The sequence below is a fragment of the Jaculus jaculus genome, chromosome 13 (genome assembly GCF_020740685.1).
Source record: "Jaculus jaculus isolate mJacJac1 chromosome 13, mJacJac1.mat.Y.cur, whole genome shotgun sequence".
Taxonomy (NCBI): Eukaryota; Metazoa; Chordata; class Mammalia; order Rodentia; family Dipodidae; genus Jaculus; species Jaculus jaculus.
The window spans coordinates 6,153,022-6,170,296 of record NC_059114.1 but is presented as its reverse complement, the minus strand read 5'-3'; the positions used below and the strand labels follow the sequence as shown (position 1 = coordinate 6,170,296).

Here is a 17,275-nt window from a genome sequence, read left to right as displayed (position 1 = left end):
TGTGCCCAGTGGGAGAGGGCCTTGTGGAGGTGTGAGCTCAAGAAAGGAGCCAGGTTATCTAGGTGTCCGTGGAGCAGAGGAGAGAGCGGCCCTTTGAAGGAAGGCTGCAGTTTTGAGTTGAGAGATGGTGGGGGGGGGGGACCTCTGAGACCGACATTGTCTGCCCTAAGGGCTGAGCAGCATTTGGGGGTCTTCTCCCACTGAGGGACTTAGGGAGGCCTAGCTGCTGCCGCACACCTACTATGTGCCTGAGATCAGGTAAAGGCTGGGGACCTGGTCTTGAGCTGATGCGTCCCTGTTCTGAAACTCACAGTCCAGGCACAACAAGCCTACCGGCCCAGTGCAGGTGTGAGGCCAGAGAGAGGTTAAGGGTGGTGGGGTTTAATGAGGTTGGGCAAACAGGGGTTAATCATGGGAAGAAAAAAAAAAAAAAAGCACCTACCCAGTGCCTGGAGAAGAGAAACTTTGCACCAATGTTTACATCAATATTTGGAGACAGAAACTGCTGCCTTGCAAAAGTGTGAGCACCTGGCTGCTGTCTTTCCACAGCCTCGGGTTCACGGTGACAAGAAACTGAGCCCTCATCCTCTCAACTTGTCACTGGCGTTAGTGGGCAAAGAATTGCTTCCTGCCCAAGCAGTAGTTGTCAGCTGGTCTCCAGGGATTAAACAGCCCCACCCATCCTGAGGATAAGAAGGACAGGGAAAGATGAGTTAAGATTGGAGGGCTGGGCTTCCCAGACCACTAAGAATGAGGCTCCCTGGGCAGGCCAGAGGGACTTGACTGAGTTGTTTCTGTGGGGACTGAACCCACCTCGGGGTCCCATGGGGACAGAAAAGGCCGGACATGAGGGGCAGAGCAGGAGGAAATCTGAGACCTGTGAAGGAGGGAGAGAGAGAGAAAAGGAGAAAGGAGGGCTGGAGGGAGGGCTTATCAGTTAAGGCACTTGCCTGCAAAGCCAAAGGATCCTGGTTCAACTCTCCAGGACCCACGTAAACCAGATGCACAAGGTGGAACATGTGCCTGGAGTTTGTTCGCAGCGGCTGGAGGCCCTGGCATGCCCATTTGCACTCTCTCTCTCTCCCTCTCTCTCTCACCCCCTCTACCTCTTTCTCTCAAATAAATAAATAAAATATATTAAAAAAAAAAAAAAAGAACAAAGCTGGGAGTGATGGTACACACCCTTAACCCCAGCACTCAGGAGACAGAGGTAGGAGGATCACTGTGAGTTCAAGGCCACCCTGAGTCTACATAGTGAATTCCAAGTCAGCCTGGGCTAGACCCTACCTCGAAAAAGAGAGAGAGAGAGAGAGAGAAAGAGAGAGAGAGAAAGAGACCATACATCAGTGCTCAGAACTTGTGACTGTTTGGAACAAAACGTGTACTTTGAGCCCCTGGCCAACTCCTACTTGACTACAAAACCCAAGCTGCCTCTCCCGCCCTTCCTCCTCCTCCCTGGCCCCTCCCGGCACCTGGCTCTGCCGGCTCCATCAGTCCTCCCACCCGCACTTTGAGCAGGCACTACTGTTGCCCCTACTTTAGAGGAAACTGAGGCAGGGTGCGTTACTGTGAGTCAGACGGTAGCTGGCAGATGTGACTCTACCAGGGACCCCGTGGGGGAGAAAGTGACAGAGCCTTTATTTTATTTTATTTTTTTTTTTGAGGGAGGGTCTCACTCTAGCCCAGGCTGACCTGGAATTCACTGTGTAGTCTCAGGGTGGCCTCGAACTCTCACCGCCTCTGCCTCCCTACTGCTGGGATCAAAGGCATGCCCCACCACACCTGGCTGGACAGCGCCTTTTAAGGCCAAGAATTGTTGCTGGATTTGTCCCTCCCCACCCCCCACCCCCCAATCCTTCACCTCTAAACACACCTTGGAAAGGAAATTTGGGGGCAGAGGGACCCAGAGCGGTCACCATCTCTCAACCTGAATGCCCCCCAACAGCTGCTGCGGGAGGCCCCGCCCAGCTCGGTGACCCACAGCGCGGGTCTCAGCAGCGCTGGGCGCCCTGACCATGGCGCTTTGCTGACACCTGGTGGCCCTGAGGGGAACTGTCTCCTTAGCGTCCCCACCACTGCCCAGTTCCAACAGTAAAGTCGTCCCTCAGCAGTGTTGGCCGGAGGATGAGTGAAGAGATGGAGGCACCTTCGCTGACTATGTATTACTTCCCACATGTTGTATGTTGAGTGTGGCTTTAAACCCAAAGGTTTTTGTTTGGGGGGGGAGTGGATTTTTTGGTTGGGTTTTTTTGTTGTTGTTTTTGTTTTTTGTTTTGTTTTTTTTTTGAAGTAGGTCTCACGCTAGCCCAGGCTGACCTGGAACTCACTCTGTAGTCCCAGGCTGGCCTCAAACTCACAGTGATCCTTCTACCTCGGCCTCCCGAGTGCTGAGATTGAAGGCGTGGGCCACCGCACTGGGCTGATCCAATCCAAAGTTTCAATGTGCGCTCCAGTGTGGTGATGCTGAGAGGCGATGGGACCTTGAACGGGGAGGACCTAAGGATGCGGTGTTTGGGGTGCGGCCGTTGGAGGACTTGAATGCTGTTCTGGTGGTGTGAGGGAGTTCTCACCAGAACGGGATGGCGTGAAGAGAGGTCACCTCCACAGACTGGGCTCACCTAGTTCCCTTCCCGTTGCTCTGGGCCATGTGTGGCCGCCAAGAGGGCGCCCTGGTGCCAGGCTTTTAGCATCGTAAGACCCCAGCCCTGGGCATTTTGTAGCAGCGACAGAAAATGAACCCATGCGCCATCATGATTTACTGTGTCTCCATTTGGGAGAGCATGCTTCGAAAGGGATGTTTCAAGGGACAAGAAGATCCAGGCATTCCCACAGCTAATGCTCTAGGGAGCCAGGTGACGGACAGGGACAGAAAAGAGGAGCTGGTAACCGACCCCATGAGTGGGCTCCTGCTCACTGCGTGGTAGGCCAGCATCTGTCCACAGAGAGAAGGCGAAATAAAAAAGTAATTGATCTTACCACACACAACGTACAAAAGATACCTCCAGAAAGATTTAACACCTCAATGTTAAGAGCAAAACTAAAACATTTAGGAGAGTATTGGAGACAATATTTGTGTCCTGGGATTAGAAAGAATTTCATAAAGAAATGCACAACCCTTGGGAGGAAAGCTTGATGCTTGTGTACATTAAAATTTAAAACAACATCCAAAGTACCGAAGAGAAGTGAAGTGCTTACATCTATTTTTACACAATAGATAACCAGCAAAAGGTGCCTGAGAATATGATGTGAGCATTACCCGGTTCCTTTCGCTCTACCTGCCCAGGGAGGTGCATCTGTCTGTCTCCACCAAGGAGCAGAGAGTTTCCAAGAACCTGGCCAGAAGCCCAGTCTATTGTCAGTCTTATAAACGAGGCCAGCCATCACCTTGCAGCCTATGCCTTGCTCCCACGGGACTGTACAATGGCTTTGTACCTCCTGGCCAAGCTCAAGAGGACAGAGGCCAATGAACAAACACCCTTAGGCATCCAGTTAGTCTCCTAGGATGGGGCGCCACAGGGCTCCAGGATCCTCTGACAGATGCAATGTAAATAAAGAAATAGGGGGCTGGAGAGATGGCTCACCAGTTAAGGCGCTTGCCTGCAGAGCCTAATGACCCGGGTTGGATTCTCCCCACGTAACCCACGTAAACCAGATGCACAAAGTGGTGCATGCATCCAGAGTCCATTTGCAGTGGCTGGAGGCCCTGGCGTGCCCGTGCTCAGAGAGATGTGTACACCCCCTTGTGGCACGTGTGTGACATTGCAGCCTTGCATCACTGCATTTGGCTACGTGGGACCTGGAGATTTGAACCTGAGTTCTTAAGCTTCATAGGCAAGTGCCTTAACCACTAAGCCAGCTCTCCAGCATTCCCCCCACCCCGGCATTATTTTGAGAGAGAGGGAGAATAAAACTTTTTTGGCTGTGTTTTGAGGTAGGATTTCACGCTAGTCCAAGCTGACCTGGAATCCACAATGTAGCCTGAAGATGGCCTCGAACTCACGGTGATCCTCCTACCTCTGCCTCCTGAGTGCTGGGACTAAAGGCGTGTGCTTAAAATGTTTTTTAAGGGAATAAACAGAACCCCCCCCCCCACTTCCCAGAAGGCCAGTGCTAGCTCAGTAGGTGAGAACGACGGGCAGTGGATGCGTGTATAAGGACCAGGCGTTTGTCACACAACCCTGACAGTAACCGCGTGCCACGTGATCTCCACACGATAGAGAGGTCAGCCAAGACGGAATTATAAACTGGATAAAGAACGGGGAGTTTGGCAGTGTGTTCCAAGTCACACAGCTAAGGAGTTGCAGGGCTGTGAGATTCGGCGAAGTCTAGCGACCCCCTCCCGGTGCAGACCCCTGCCCCGCCCCTGCCGATTCCGTGCCCCAGGCGCGCAACCGCGGCGGATAAAAGACCCGCAGCCCACAAGTTGCAAGGCACACTTTATTCACTCTCTGGGTGTCTGGAGGGCTCCCGGATGGTGGGCCTGACTCCAGGGAGGTGGGGGTGGGGGGCAAGGGCCAGGACACTAGTTGGAGGGATGGAAGGCACCTCGCTGATGCCACTGCATATCACGGATCCGGCGCACAGACTGCACCTGGGGGTGGGGCGCCCCGAAGTCGCTGCTGTCCTTGTAATCTCCCTTCTCCAGCAGGTACTGCAGCCCGCGGTAGCCAGGGTACTGGTAGCCAACCCACCTGCAGGCCAGAGGGGGGCAGGGGAAAAAAAAAATGGGGAAAACATCCCCCTGCCTCCACCTACCCCACTCCTGAAGCTCACCAAAGCTGGGGTTTCCCTGCCCAAAAGGCGCAGTGATGCCCAAACACAGTGGAACTTCCCAAAGCGATTCACACAGGCTGCGGGTCCCCCGCACACTTCCCAACAGTCAGGCTGGCTGGCAGGGGGAGGGGGGAGGGGGGAGGGGGGAGGGGGGAGGGGGGGATTGGGTGGAGGATAGCAAAGTGACCACCGTTGAATGTGGGCAGAGCAGGGCTCAGGTTCTGGGAAGCGGGGGGTCCTGGGGACACACTCACGTGCCGCTCTGCACCCGCACTGATGACACCTTCTCCTGGTAGCCGTGGGCATGGAAGCTGGGCACATCATCGTCTATGATTTCCATCTTCTTCCCCGTGAAGTTGGGGTTCTCATAGAGGATGATCTTGTGTTCTTGGCTGTCCTATTGACAGAGGAGGGACCGGTGAGGGGGCGGGGGGAGGCGTCTCCGGCCCCATCCCTTGCTCCGCCCACCACACAGTGTGACAAGCAGGTTCAGACAGTGCCACCAGAGGCATGCTTGTCATCAGCCAGCTCCTAGGGCTAATGGCAACTGAGAAAACTGAGGCTCAGAGAGGTACGGTGACTTGCCAAAGACTACATGGCTGGCAATAACACAGTCATCATGGCTGCCCATCTCTGCTTAAAGGCCCAACCCAATCTTCTGGAATCTTCTGTGGTGGTCTGGGAGGTACTACTCTGTCCTTGGAAGGTCAAGATGGGCCCTTTCCTTCCCCAACAGCTCACAGCACTGGTAAGAACCAGGGTCCGAGAAACACTGGAAAATCACGCTGGTGCAACTCTTGAGTAAGCGCTAAACTGCCTTCTGTTCCAACTCGCCCCAGGATTTTCTTTAATATTTGTGGTGGACTGTTGTTTTTTTTTGTTTGTTTGTTTGTTTGTTTGTTTGATTTGGTTTTGTTTTGGGGGGTAGGGTCTCACTCTAGCTCAGGCTGACCTGGGGTTCACTATGTATAGTCTCAGGCTGGCCTCCAACTCAGGGCAATCCTCCTACCTCTGCCTCCCGAGGGCTGGGATTAAAGGCGTGCGCCACCGCAGTGTGTCAGGATTTGCACACCCGTGTGGGACACATGGCACTGTGTCATCCTGTGAATGGTGCTCTGAAGCTGTGCAAGGCGGCCACCCTCGGGCCAAGCACACTGGACACGCAGGACGGTGGGTCCTAATGTCCCCATATTGCAGGTGAGCTGACAGAGGCTCGGGTAGGTGAAACGCCTGTGGCCCCAGTTCACCGGGAAGAGGCCCCGCCACCCCTCTGGCTCCATGGCGATGGAAGGTGGGTGGGGGGCGCTGGCTGAAGCTTACCACTTTGATGGGCCTCAGCGAGCTGAGGGCGTCGGTCCTCCGGCTGCTGGTCCAGGAGTCCCAGCGGGGGTACTCGCCTTTCTCAAACACGAACTGCTCGCCCTTGCAGTTGGCCTGCTCATAGCCCACCCAGCTGCAAGAGACACCGAGAGGGGCTTCCTCAGTCCCCCACCGAAACCCCTGCAGCAGGACCCTGGCTACTTAGTCCCACCCGTGCGTGCCCCCCCCACCCCACTTTGCTCTCGCTTAACCCAGCAAAGCCAGCAAAACCCAAGCCCAGAGACACCAAATAAGTGCAGGCTAACCCCACTTACCTACGTGAGAATTAAGCAGGAAATCCTAAAGACAGCTCAGACATAAATACCTGTGTATTTAGGACACCCTATGTCCTAAAGCCATCAGGGTGCTGAGACATTCATTAATAGTCAACCCTCAAAACACAAAATCCCCAGGAGACCAACATCCCAACTTCCAGTGTGAACGCCCTAGCAGCACCCAAAACTGAGTGTGACCTCCGCGGCACAGGGCCCCAGTCCCCAGGGTCTAGGCTCTTAGGCCTTGTCTGAACCAATTCCCTTTTGTTCCCATTGTTAGTCTGGGAAACATGTACAGTAATTCATCCTCCTGTGACTGTGAGAGGGGGCCCGAGACTGCCGCCGGCAAAGATAGACGGTTCTAGAAAGGTCCGTGACCAAATCTGTAGGAGCTCAAGTCTCTTCTGTACATGGTGTCCCCTCAGGTTCTTTAAACTACCTCTAGGTGGGCTGGAGAGACAGCTTAGCTGTTAAGGCCCTTGCCTACAAAGCCTAAGGACCCAGGTTTGATTCCCCAGCACTCATGTAAGCTAGATGCACAAGGTGGCACGTGCATCTGGAGTTCATTTGCAGCAGCTAGAGGCCCTGGAATGCCCATTCTCTCCCCCCCCCCTCTCTCATAAACAAATAAAAATACAACATTTTAAACAACCTCTAGATGGTCTGCGGCCCCTGTGGAGGGAGTGGCCACACTCTTCGCTTCAGAAAGTAACAACATGAAAATAACTAGGCACCTGTTCAGTTTTTACCCCAAATATTTTCCCAAATCGAATTGCTCGAGCCTGGGACCTGAAGCCTGCAGATGTGTCAAGGGCCGTAGAGCTGTCTTCACACGGGGTGTGGCTCGTGGGGGAAGGGGAAACGGTAAAGTGGAGGTGAGGACCGCAAACACTCAGTCCAGGACGCTGGAACGCACTGTGAGCCTTCCTGGACAGGGCCGTGACAACCGTTTGAAGCAATGAGCTAAGCCTCTTCATAAATGGAAACACATGTTTACTGCTCAATTTGAGAAGAGGACTTAAGCTGGACCCAGCGATTGCGTCTTAGCGACACGTGTCCCCTGAGTACAGAGACCAAGCTGATCGGGGGATGTTTGCCACGGGGTTGCCTAGAGCACCCAGTGACAGAAAGAGCTTGAGCCTCCAACCGTCACCAACCGCATGACTCAACTAGGGAATACCCAGTCATGGAACGCTGCAAAGCCGTGGTAAATAACCACACCAGTCATGGGTTCCCAAAGGCAGTTGGGGGCTGGAGAGATGGCTTGGCGGCTAAGGCCCTTGCCTGCAAAGCCGAAGGACCCAGGTTTGATTCCCCAGAACCCATGTAAGCCAGCTGCACAAGGTGGCGCATGCGTCTGGAGTTTGTTTGCAGTGGCTAGAGGCCGTGGTGCACCCATTCTCTCTCCTTCTCTCTCTCTCGCTGCCTCTTTCTCTCAAATAAATAAATAAAAATGAATGTTTTTAAAAAGCAGTTGGAGGGCTGGAAAAATGGCTTAGCAGTTAAGATGCTTGCCTACAAAGCCAAAGGACCCAGGTTCAATACTCCAGTACCCACGTAAGCCAGATGCACAAGGGGGCTCATGCATCTGGAGTTTGTCTGCAGCAGCTGGAGACCCTGATGTGCCCATTTTCTCCCCCTCCCCCCCCCTCTCTAATAAATAAAACATTAAAAAACTTTTAAGCAGTTGGACATGAATGTCACCAGGTGAGCTGGCTTAAGTCAGATTAGATTGCCAGCTCCAAACCCAGGAGACCCTGTATTTGGAAGTGTCTCCCTTCTGCGGCTTAGATGCATATGGACCCCAAAGATCTCTGAAAGATGCCAATGCACAAAATGCTATTTAGTGACATGGGATGAACCCATGCTATCCCCGGAAAGTACTAGAAACAAGTTATCAAACACTGGACCTAACAAGATCCAATTCTGATTTCTCAGAGCCCTACAAATATATACACACAGAAAAATATAGATTTATGCCAGAATACAAACAGTGGCTATTCGTAGTGGAAAAGTTAGAGTAAAATACAGGGTTGTTTTGTTTGTTTGCTTGTTTGTTTGTTTTTCTAAATTTTATCTTCTGGGCTGGAGAGATGGCTCAGCAGTTAAGGCGCTTGCTTGCAAAGTCTGATAGCCTGGGTTCAATTCCCCAGTACCCACATAAAGCCAGATGCACAAAGTAGTGCATGGGTCTGGAGTTTACTTGTAGCAGCAAGAAGCCCTGGTATGCCCATTCTCTCTCCCTTTCTTTCTCTCTCTCTCTCTCTATCTCCAAATAAATAAAGTATTTTTTTAATAAATACATCTTAGCTGGGCATGGTGGCACACTCCTTTAACCCCAGCACTCAGGAGGCAGAGGTAGGAGAATCACCATGAGTTCAAGGCCACCCTGAGACTACATAGTGAATTCCAGGACAGCGTGGGCTAGACTAAAACCCTACCTCAAAAAAATAAATAAAATCTTATCTTCTTAATCTTAAACACACATTTTAAACAATGAACATTAATTATTTTTTCCTGTGATCCCAATACTAAATATGTTCTGAAAGGCCAAGGATGTAGCTCAGTGGTAGGTAACTTCCCTTGCATATGTGAGGCCCTGGGCCCCACCCTCAGGACCACAAAAACAAACAAACCCATGCTAACCAAATATGCAAAAAATGAAAAAAAAACTGCTTAAAAATGTGTCTGGGAGATTCTTATAAATAAAATCAGAAGTGGCCCAGAGAAGGTCACTTGGGTTTCACAAAAGGCTTAGTTAAGGAGTCCCTGAGCACTGTTCTAGAAAGGTCCAAGACCCTGCATTCAGGAAGCAGCTGGCCTCTAGGTCAAACATTACCTGTGCTGTCTCTCCCTTCACCCTCAAGTGGCACAGACACCCTCAATCTATGAGGAGGAACCTGAGGCTCGGAGTAAAGTCCCTTTTCAGATGCCACACGGCCCAGAAGTGGCAGAACTGGGATTTGAACTCAGCACTACCTGACTCCCAAGCACAAAACTTCTCTCAGTGTGTCTGACCCGGCCCCTTAATCACAGTGCATGAGCCCAAAAAGGGCAGGTTCCCCTATTTCAGCACCCTTGGTACGTACGGTCCAGCCTGCACCAAGACGGAGCCCGCCTTCTCCACGCCGGTCTCCTTCAGGTTGGGGCAGGGCCCGCTGAGCTCATGCGAATGGCCCTGGAAGTTCTCCTGTTCGAAGATGATAATCTGGAAGAGGAGGAGAGAGAGTCGGGCCCCGCCGTGGGAAGTGGGGAAGGCCTGCAGTGGTCTCAGCTTCCGGGGAGGCTCCGGCTTTGCTCCTCGGAATCAGGAACCCAACATGAAGGGAGCTCGGAGCTCTGAGTCTCAGCCTCCCCCACTGGTAAAGTGGGGGACAGAAGTGACCTCATGGGATCATGAGGACTAGGGGCGTAGTGGTCAGCACACGGTATTTGCTCGGTGATGATCTCTCGGGTCTCGTCTGTGCAGGGCTGGGGATGGAACCCAAGGCCTGAAACGGGTCTGGCAGGCACTCGCCCACCAAGCGGCACCCCAGGGTTTCATCGCTATGTAACTGAGGCACGTGCTGCAGATCCCGGCTGGGTTTAGTGGCCCAGTTGACGTTTGAGGCCAGGCTGGTCTGACCCACTGAAACTGAACCAGCCGTTGAAAACTCAGCGTGTGCACCCCGCCCCGGGGTCCTGACAAAGGGTGGTCTCTGGTTCAAGCAAGACCCGGGGAGATGCCGCAGCGTGACCAGAGACCACATAAGGAGATGCAAGATGACCCTCTTGGAGCTGGACTAGCCCCACCATGCATGCCTTCCATGTGCATGCCACCCCTAAAACCTTTTCCTGCAGACTCCACCCTAGGGGTTTCCGGGTCTCCATGTGACCCCCCATCTCAGGATGTTTCTTCAGGGACTCTCGTCCCTTGTTGCCTTACCCAGTCTTCTCAGCAGCCCCAGGCTGGGGGCTCACAGGATGCCATCAGAGAACCCGAAACTCTAAAGTGAAGGACCCCACCCAACGCCTTGCAGCAACGTGCTAGGTGTGGCCAGGTGCCATCTTTCATAACCACACTTGAGAACTGGGGTGCTGAGCCCTATGTCCCTGGGGAGCTGCCACTGGATACAGGGGAGGGGGGACGTGGGGAGATCGAGCGGGGGAGCGAGCTAGCTGCAGAATCCGCCTGGTCAGCACTGGCTGGGTAAACACATTTTTGGTTCCCAAGCTAGGGATTAACCACATAAAGGAAGGGATGAGAGCCGCCAATCCGTGCTCAGTGAGTCAGACTCCACGGGCTTCAACTCAACCTTTATGGTCACTGAGCAGATGGGGGGCAGCAGACATGGACCCCGAGGTCTCCCGTTACTGTGCGACCCTAGAGACGGCGCGACTTCTCTGAGCCTAGACGTTCCGCTCTGCCCGCGGGAAGACCACGTTTGCGCAGCGGAGACTGTGGAAGTCAGTGGATGGAAGGGCTGGCTGAGGGGCCAGCGTGGAATGTGGGGTTCTTCATGCTTTTTTTTGCGGGGGGAAGCAGCCTCAGGCCCTGGGCCCTTCATATTGCTGTAACTGTTGCTGACATGAGTCCTACTTGAGTTTAAATGCCACCGTCATCATGTCGGGCCTTTTGAATCTGGACTGCCTGAGGCACTTGCTGGGGACACCTGGCTACTACTGACACGTGTGGGTTGGTCCAAATCAAGTGTCCCCACGTGGAGAGGCTGAGGTGGAGCTTTGAAGGCAGGGAGAGGCGAGCCATGATTGCCCTCACAGCGCTCTCACGGATTACACCAGCAAGTGCGTAGGCTCTGGATATCCCGGGTCTCGTGAAATAGAATGTGAATTTTTTTTTCATCTTTTTACTAGCTTTAGGGGTGGAAGATTTGAAATTTATGTACGTGACTCACAGCATCGAAGAGTGACGTTTTACCCTGTCACGTCCCTGTGCCTCAGACTCTCCCAGCTCGTTGGCAACCTCAAGGCCTTTGCCCACGCCCGCCCCTGGGCCTGGGTAGTCTCACCCAGTCCAGCCCCCAGTTCTCACATGGTGGTGGTTCTCTTGCTTCGCCCAAGCCACCTCCTCACGGAGAGCCACGCCCTAACCACTGAGCTACACAGCCTTTCCTGGCAGACCCCGACTCTTGGGAATAGCCAGTCTTCCTCTCTCTCCCGGAGGTCACACGGCCACTGCCTGGTTGTTGGTCACAGGCAGCTCTAGAGAGTGACTGTCACGGGGACAGGACCAGCGGGTGAAGGTTGAGCTGAATTGGGTGTGACAAGCTGTAACACTTGGGGTGGGGGTGAGAAAACAGAACAAGCCCTTCTGAGCTGGCATCAGGGGCCGCACACCTTGGGCTAGGTGAGGGCGGAGGGGCCGCTTTACAACCACCCTGTGCCTGAGTCCTCTCTCCCCGTTTTACAGGGAACGCAGGCTCCAAGCAGAACATCTCCATCTGGGGACCAGTCTTGCGCCCGGAGCCCCATGTACCACAGGGCATGGGGCAGCAGGTAAGGCAGAAAAACTTAAGTCTCCAAGGACTGAAGCTGATGTTGGGAATCCTGGTGAGGAGGGACTGGGGGGTGCGTTGGGAATCAGCCCCAGGGAAGGGGCGGGGAACGGACAAGAAGCCAAGCCCATTTTAGACAAGACGATGAACTGAGTCTGGGGGATAGATTCTTCGACCTCTCCCTTGGGCAGGGCACCTACCTTGGGGTTGAGGGGCTGCGGCTTGCCCGCCTGGGTCTGGTGGTCTGAGGCCATGGTAGACTGTCCCTGTAGCAGGAGACATGGGAAAGCGGCCCTTAGGGCTTGGCTGGCTCTTGGCTGCGTGTCGCCACAGGACCTCAGAGCCGGCCCGCTCCAGCCCTCGGCCCGCTTCGTGGTTCTGGAGCCCGGGGCTCTGAGAGAGCAGCTGCCCGGTCTTCATTCTCTGGAGCCCAGGTCAGCTCCACGCAGAGGGGACAAATGAAGCCCCCTAAACATGCGGTGACAAATCGGAAAGTGAAGTGACGTTCCTGAGGGCCAACTGCACTCAACTCCAGACCAGGGAGCGTCATGGAAGGCGGTCGTGTCCACGTGTTGAGCCAACCCGGCCGGGACGCCGACTGGGGCTGGCCATGCCGGGCTCCCAGTGTGGGGACCCAGAACCCTGCCTTCATTCCCCTGCCCTTCTCCCTCACCTGCTCCTGGGAACTCCTCACCCCCAGAACCCCTAACCTCTCCTCCCCTGTCACTGAGCCCTTCTGTCATGGAGTCTCGCCAGCCAAGAAGGCAAGGGTGAGGGCAGAGCTGAGCCCCGCAAGGGACCCCATGTGGGAACAGACCAGCCAGGCCCTTCTCCTGCAGCCCAGCCAGGCTCCAACCCTGAGGGATCCTCAGGGAACCGGCCTCCACTTCCACAAGTTATATCCAACTTCTAGAACCCGCTTCCACAGATGGGACCAGGGCTATCCGTCCTCTGCAAAGACTAAAGTCATCAAGACCTGAGGCTCTCTCCCCAGATTCCTGCCTTCAGAGGCTACCTTGGGGCCCACGTCCCACTGTTAAAATCCCAAGTCACTGAATCTGCCTTCTAAAGATATCCAGGTGACGCCTCCATCCCCAGCAGCTAGAACACCCCACACGGTTCACACCCTCTCCCTGCGCCTCGGTCTCCTGCTCTGTAGACTGGGGGCAATAAAGGCTCCTAATCGTATCTGTGAGCGGGTTGTGAAGACTCAGTACAACCGTGGGCTCCAGCAGGACTCCAGAACATTCTCAGCACTTAGCGGTAGCAGAGGCGGCATTCTGTGGCTCATTCCCAGCAAGCTTTAGGGGCACTGAAGCCACAGTGTGCTCTGCGGGAGCTGCCACTGAGGCCTGTCCCCTGTCCACATTTCCTCCTAAGCTGGGTCAGCGAGGACCTCCCAAACGATCGTGGGCATGAAGAGAGATGCCTTCCCAACCCAGGCAGTCAAGGCTGGGCCGCCACTAGTTGGCAAACCTAGTTGCATTTTTCCCATCCAGTTGCAGGTGAGACAAAGATACCAGCAAGATGATTAACGTTAAAACCAACCACCACAGGAGCTGCTGTGCACCAGGCCTATGTTGTCCCCAAGGCCCATGACAACGTGCGGCTGATGACCCCCTCTCCCCATTTGACAGAAGAGCAAACTGAGGCTGAGAGCTGATGCCTCTGCCCCAGGTCTCCTGTGCTTTCCAACAGAGATCAGAGAAGGGGGAGGGAAAGGGAGGGCAAAGTAAGCAAGAGAGGTTTTCTTACCAGATGGCCAGCCCCCGCGAGTGCCGTGAAGCCTGGCTGGCGGGCAGTGGCATTTATACCTTCCCCAGGAGGGCCGGTGCCAAGATGGGTGACCGCTGTGTCCCTGCAGAAAGCAGGGTGAGAATGCTGGATTAAGCCCTCACCAAAGCCCAGGTCAGCAAATGCCCACAGACATTGTGTCTCCACACAATAATGTCATTAGCTTTCAGATTTGGCTGCGCCAGGGCGTCAGGCGGCTGGGCAAGGAGATGCCCACTTTGCATGCATCAGCCCTCCAGCTGCCAGGACGGGGCCATGCCAGGTTCACGGGCAGTCATCAGGCCCTGGGGCAGGGCAGAGAGGGGGCGACCTCTCAGAGGCCCTGGAGGGGGGAAAAAAAGTCAAGGAAGTGTCTTTGGGTAGAGCCCAACATTTAAGCCATCCATCCACATATCCATGCATCCATACCACAATCTGTCCATCCATACATTTCTTGGCCACCCACCTATCCATCCATGCCCACCTATCCACCCACTTAGTCCCCCATCCAACCACCCATCATCCATCAACCCAGTGTATACATACACACACACATACATACATGCATCTACCCACCCCCCAACCACGCACACATGCATCCACCCACCTATCCATCCACCCAGGTATTCATCTGTCCTTCTGTCTACCCATCCATCCATTCAAGAAATGTTGGCTGGGGCTGGAAAGATGGTTCAGCGGTTACAGCACCTGCCTGCAAAGCCTAATGACCTGGGTCGGATCCCCCAGTGCTCATGTGAAGCCAGATGCACCAGGTGGCACACGCATCTGGAGTTCATTTAGAGTAGTGCCCATTCTCTCTCTTCTTCCCTCCCTCTCTCTCTCTCAAACAAATAAAATATTTTCTAAAATTACAATGAAGGGCTGGTGAAATGGCTTAGCGGTTAAGGTGCTTGCCTGCAAAGCCAAAGGACCATGGTTCAATTCCCCAGGACCCATGTAATCCAGATGCACAAGGTGGCAAATGCATCTGGAGTTTGTCTGCAGCAGCCGGAGGCCCTGGCATGCCCATTGTCTCTCTCTCTTTCTCTCTCTCTCTCTCCCTCTCTCTCAAATAAATAAAAATAAAAATATTTTAAAATTAGAATGAAAATCTTATAGCTCTTGTGTAGGCCACAGTCAGCTGGGCTCCTCAGCTTTTCCTTCAACGGCAGCAAATACGATCACTTTGCTTGAGCATTAGGCAGCCAGACTTCTTTACCCCTTGATGCTGGCCTGGGTTACGGCTCTTGGCTGGGGTGTCTGAGACCTTGGCCCTAAGGACCCATCACCCTAGAGCTTTTCCACAACCAGGAGCTGAGCTCTACCTTCTCTGGCTCCTCACAGCGCTTTATCTTCCTCCATGACGGCCCCTCCACCCGCCCTCACTTCCGGTCTCTCCTCTCCTGCTGCCCTTCTTCCTGCCGCCGTCACTCTTGAACTGTCCGGCGGTTTCTTCAGCTGTTGTGAGGCCGGTTGCCCTGCGCTTTCACATTTGGACGGGCATCTCTTGTCACCTGAGGCCTGGTTGAAGCATACTCCTGGGCTGGGGAGATGGCTTAGTGGTTAAAGCGTTTGCCTACAAAGCCAAAGGACCCAGGTTCAATTCCCCGGGACCCACGTAAGCACATGCGTTTGGAGTTCATTTGCAGTGGCTGGAGGCCCTGGCACCCCCATTCTCTCTCGCTCTCTCGCTCTCTAAATTAATTAATTAATTAATTAATTAATTTTTTAAAAAGAAGAGTACTCCCCAGTGAGAACCCTGGAGGACAAACTGGTGAGGGGCAGCTTTCCTGGGAGTTATTTTCTTTCTGGGTTACAAATGTTGCCACAAGGGGCACCCCTTCAAGGGAAAGCACGTGCTTTCGGGATGGGAAGGTCTGCTTTACTCTTACTTCTAGAGTCCCTTGACCTGGCCACTATTTCCCATCATGGGCATAAAGTCCAGAAGAGAACTAGAGTCCTGTCCAGACAGGACAAGCACCATCTGATCCTCACAGTACTTACTGCATCAGAGATGGCCTTGAGAGCGAGGAGACATCTTGTACATAGTGAATCAGTCACTTGCTCAGTGACTTTTTAAATATTTTATTTATTTATTTAAGAGAGACAGAAGCTGGGCGTGGTGGCACACACCTTTAATCCTAGCACTTGGGAGGCAGAGGTAAGAGGATCACGGTGAGTTTGAGGCCAGCCTGAGACTACCTAGTGACTTCCAGGTCAGCCTGGGCTAGAGTCAGTCCCTACCTTGAAAAAGAGAGAAAGATTGGAGGAGGAGGAGGATGGGAATGCCAGGGCCTCTAGCCACTGCAAATGAACTCCAGATGCATGCACTTGTGCATCTGGCTTTATGTGGGTCCTGGGGAACCAAATCCAGACCCTTGGGTTTTGCAGGCAAGTGCTTTAACTGCTAATCCATCTCTCCAGTCCACGCATGGCAGTTTAGACATAGTGTCCCCCATGGCTGCATGTGTTGATGGTTAAGTTTCATGCTCGATCCCCAACTGCTAGAGTCTTGCGGGAGCCAAGGGCAGAGAAGGTAGACGTCGAGGTTTATTAGCCCGGCTCCGAGACCAGTACTGAACGTGCTTCCATCCAGACGGGAGCCAGCTTCCTACGTGCGCCACACTCCCTCCACCTTGAAGAAACGCCCTCTTGAGGCCGTTGGCTGAAACAAACCCTTCTTTCCAATAAGCTGCTTTCACTGGGTTTTGTCCCAGCAACAAGAAGCTAACTGAACAGAAAATCGATACCTGGCAGTGGGGCTGTTGCTGTAGCCAACTTGACTGCATTTTGTTTTTTGTTCATTTTGGAACTAATCTTTAGGAAGCATGTGGAAGGATTTATAACTTGGAACTGAGGTGGCTTGCAGTGCTGTATATAGAGGGGGCGAACCATTCTAGTGAGAGTTTGAAAGACTGAAGTGCAGAGAGAAGTGTGGGCCATGGAGGCTCGGCTTATGGGGGGAGGAACTTTGTAAGGACTGGGCTAGAAGCAGTTTGTGTGAGAGGCCCTATCCCTCTGCTCACACCAGTCGGTTTCTATGCAAAACAGCCCTGCGCAAGTTCTCAGGACATGGGCATAACAGTAAGCCTCTCACACAAACTGCTTCTAGCCCAGTCCAGGCAAAGCTCTCTCTCACCCTCACAAGCCAAACCTCACAGTCCATAGTTCTTACTGCATTCAGGTCAACTCTGACCAGAACAGTCCGCCAAGCTCTACTGATAGTACTGAAAGGCATCTCTTAAGCCAAGGTTTCAAATGTTCCCATATTCCTCTTGAAAATCAGCTGCAAAAGGCCATAGCCACACAGATGGTGATGACTACTGAGAAGACTCGACGCTCATTAAACACTGAGAATCCGTGACTCCGGAGTGCTCGGTGAGAAATGGGACATCCACAGTGCTGGGGGAACAAGGCCAAAGAGGCAACAGAAAGAATGTCAAAGGCGGAGGGTGGGGAGGGGGTGCTGTGAAATGTCGCCTAGACATGACATGGCTATCGTTCATCACTGCACGGCAACCGTCATAACCCGGGGAAGACCCACACAGCACTGGGCACCACCGACATCCATCACAGACGATGGCGGAGGCCGTGAGGCCC

General features: G+C 53.6%; 1 protein-coding gene across 1 annotated transcript; it reads right to left on the bottom strand.

The window, feature by feature from the left end:
• Positions 1–4,506: 4,506 nt before the first annotated feature.
• On the bottom strand, positions 4,507–12,156 carry Crybb2 (crystallin beta B2). The gene is made up of 5 exons (XM_004670941.3): positions 12,103–12,156; positions 9,497–9,615; positions 6,094–6,226; positions 5,028–5,170; positions 4,507–4,691 (listed from the first exon to the last, which is right to left on the bottom strand). The coding sequence occupies exons 1-5, from the start codon at positions 12,154–12,156 to the stop codon at positions 4,523–4,525; spliced, it is 618 nt and encodes a 205-aa protein (XP_004670998.1). The 3' UTR covers positions 4,507–4,522.
• Positions 12,157–17,275: the final 5,119 nt, after the last annotated feature.

Excerpts from the sequence above, each read along its gene's own strand:
- Crybb2 (XM_004670941.3), bottom strand. The coding sequence starts at position 12,156 with ATGGCCTCAGACCACCAGACCCAGGCGGGCAAGCCGCAGCCCCTCAAC. Across the intron at positions 9,616-12,102 it reads CGCAGCCCCTCAACCCCAAG|ATTATCATCTTCGAACAGGA; the intron begins GTAGGTGCCCTG and ends CTCCTCTTCCAG. Across the intron at positions 6,227-9,496 it reads GTCTTGGTGCAGGCTGGACC|CTGGGTGGGCTATGAGCAGG; the intron begins GTACGTACCAAG and ends TGTCTCTTGCAG.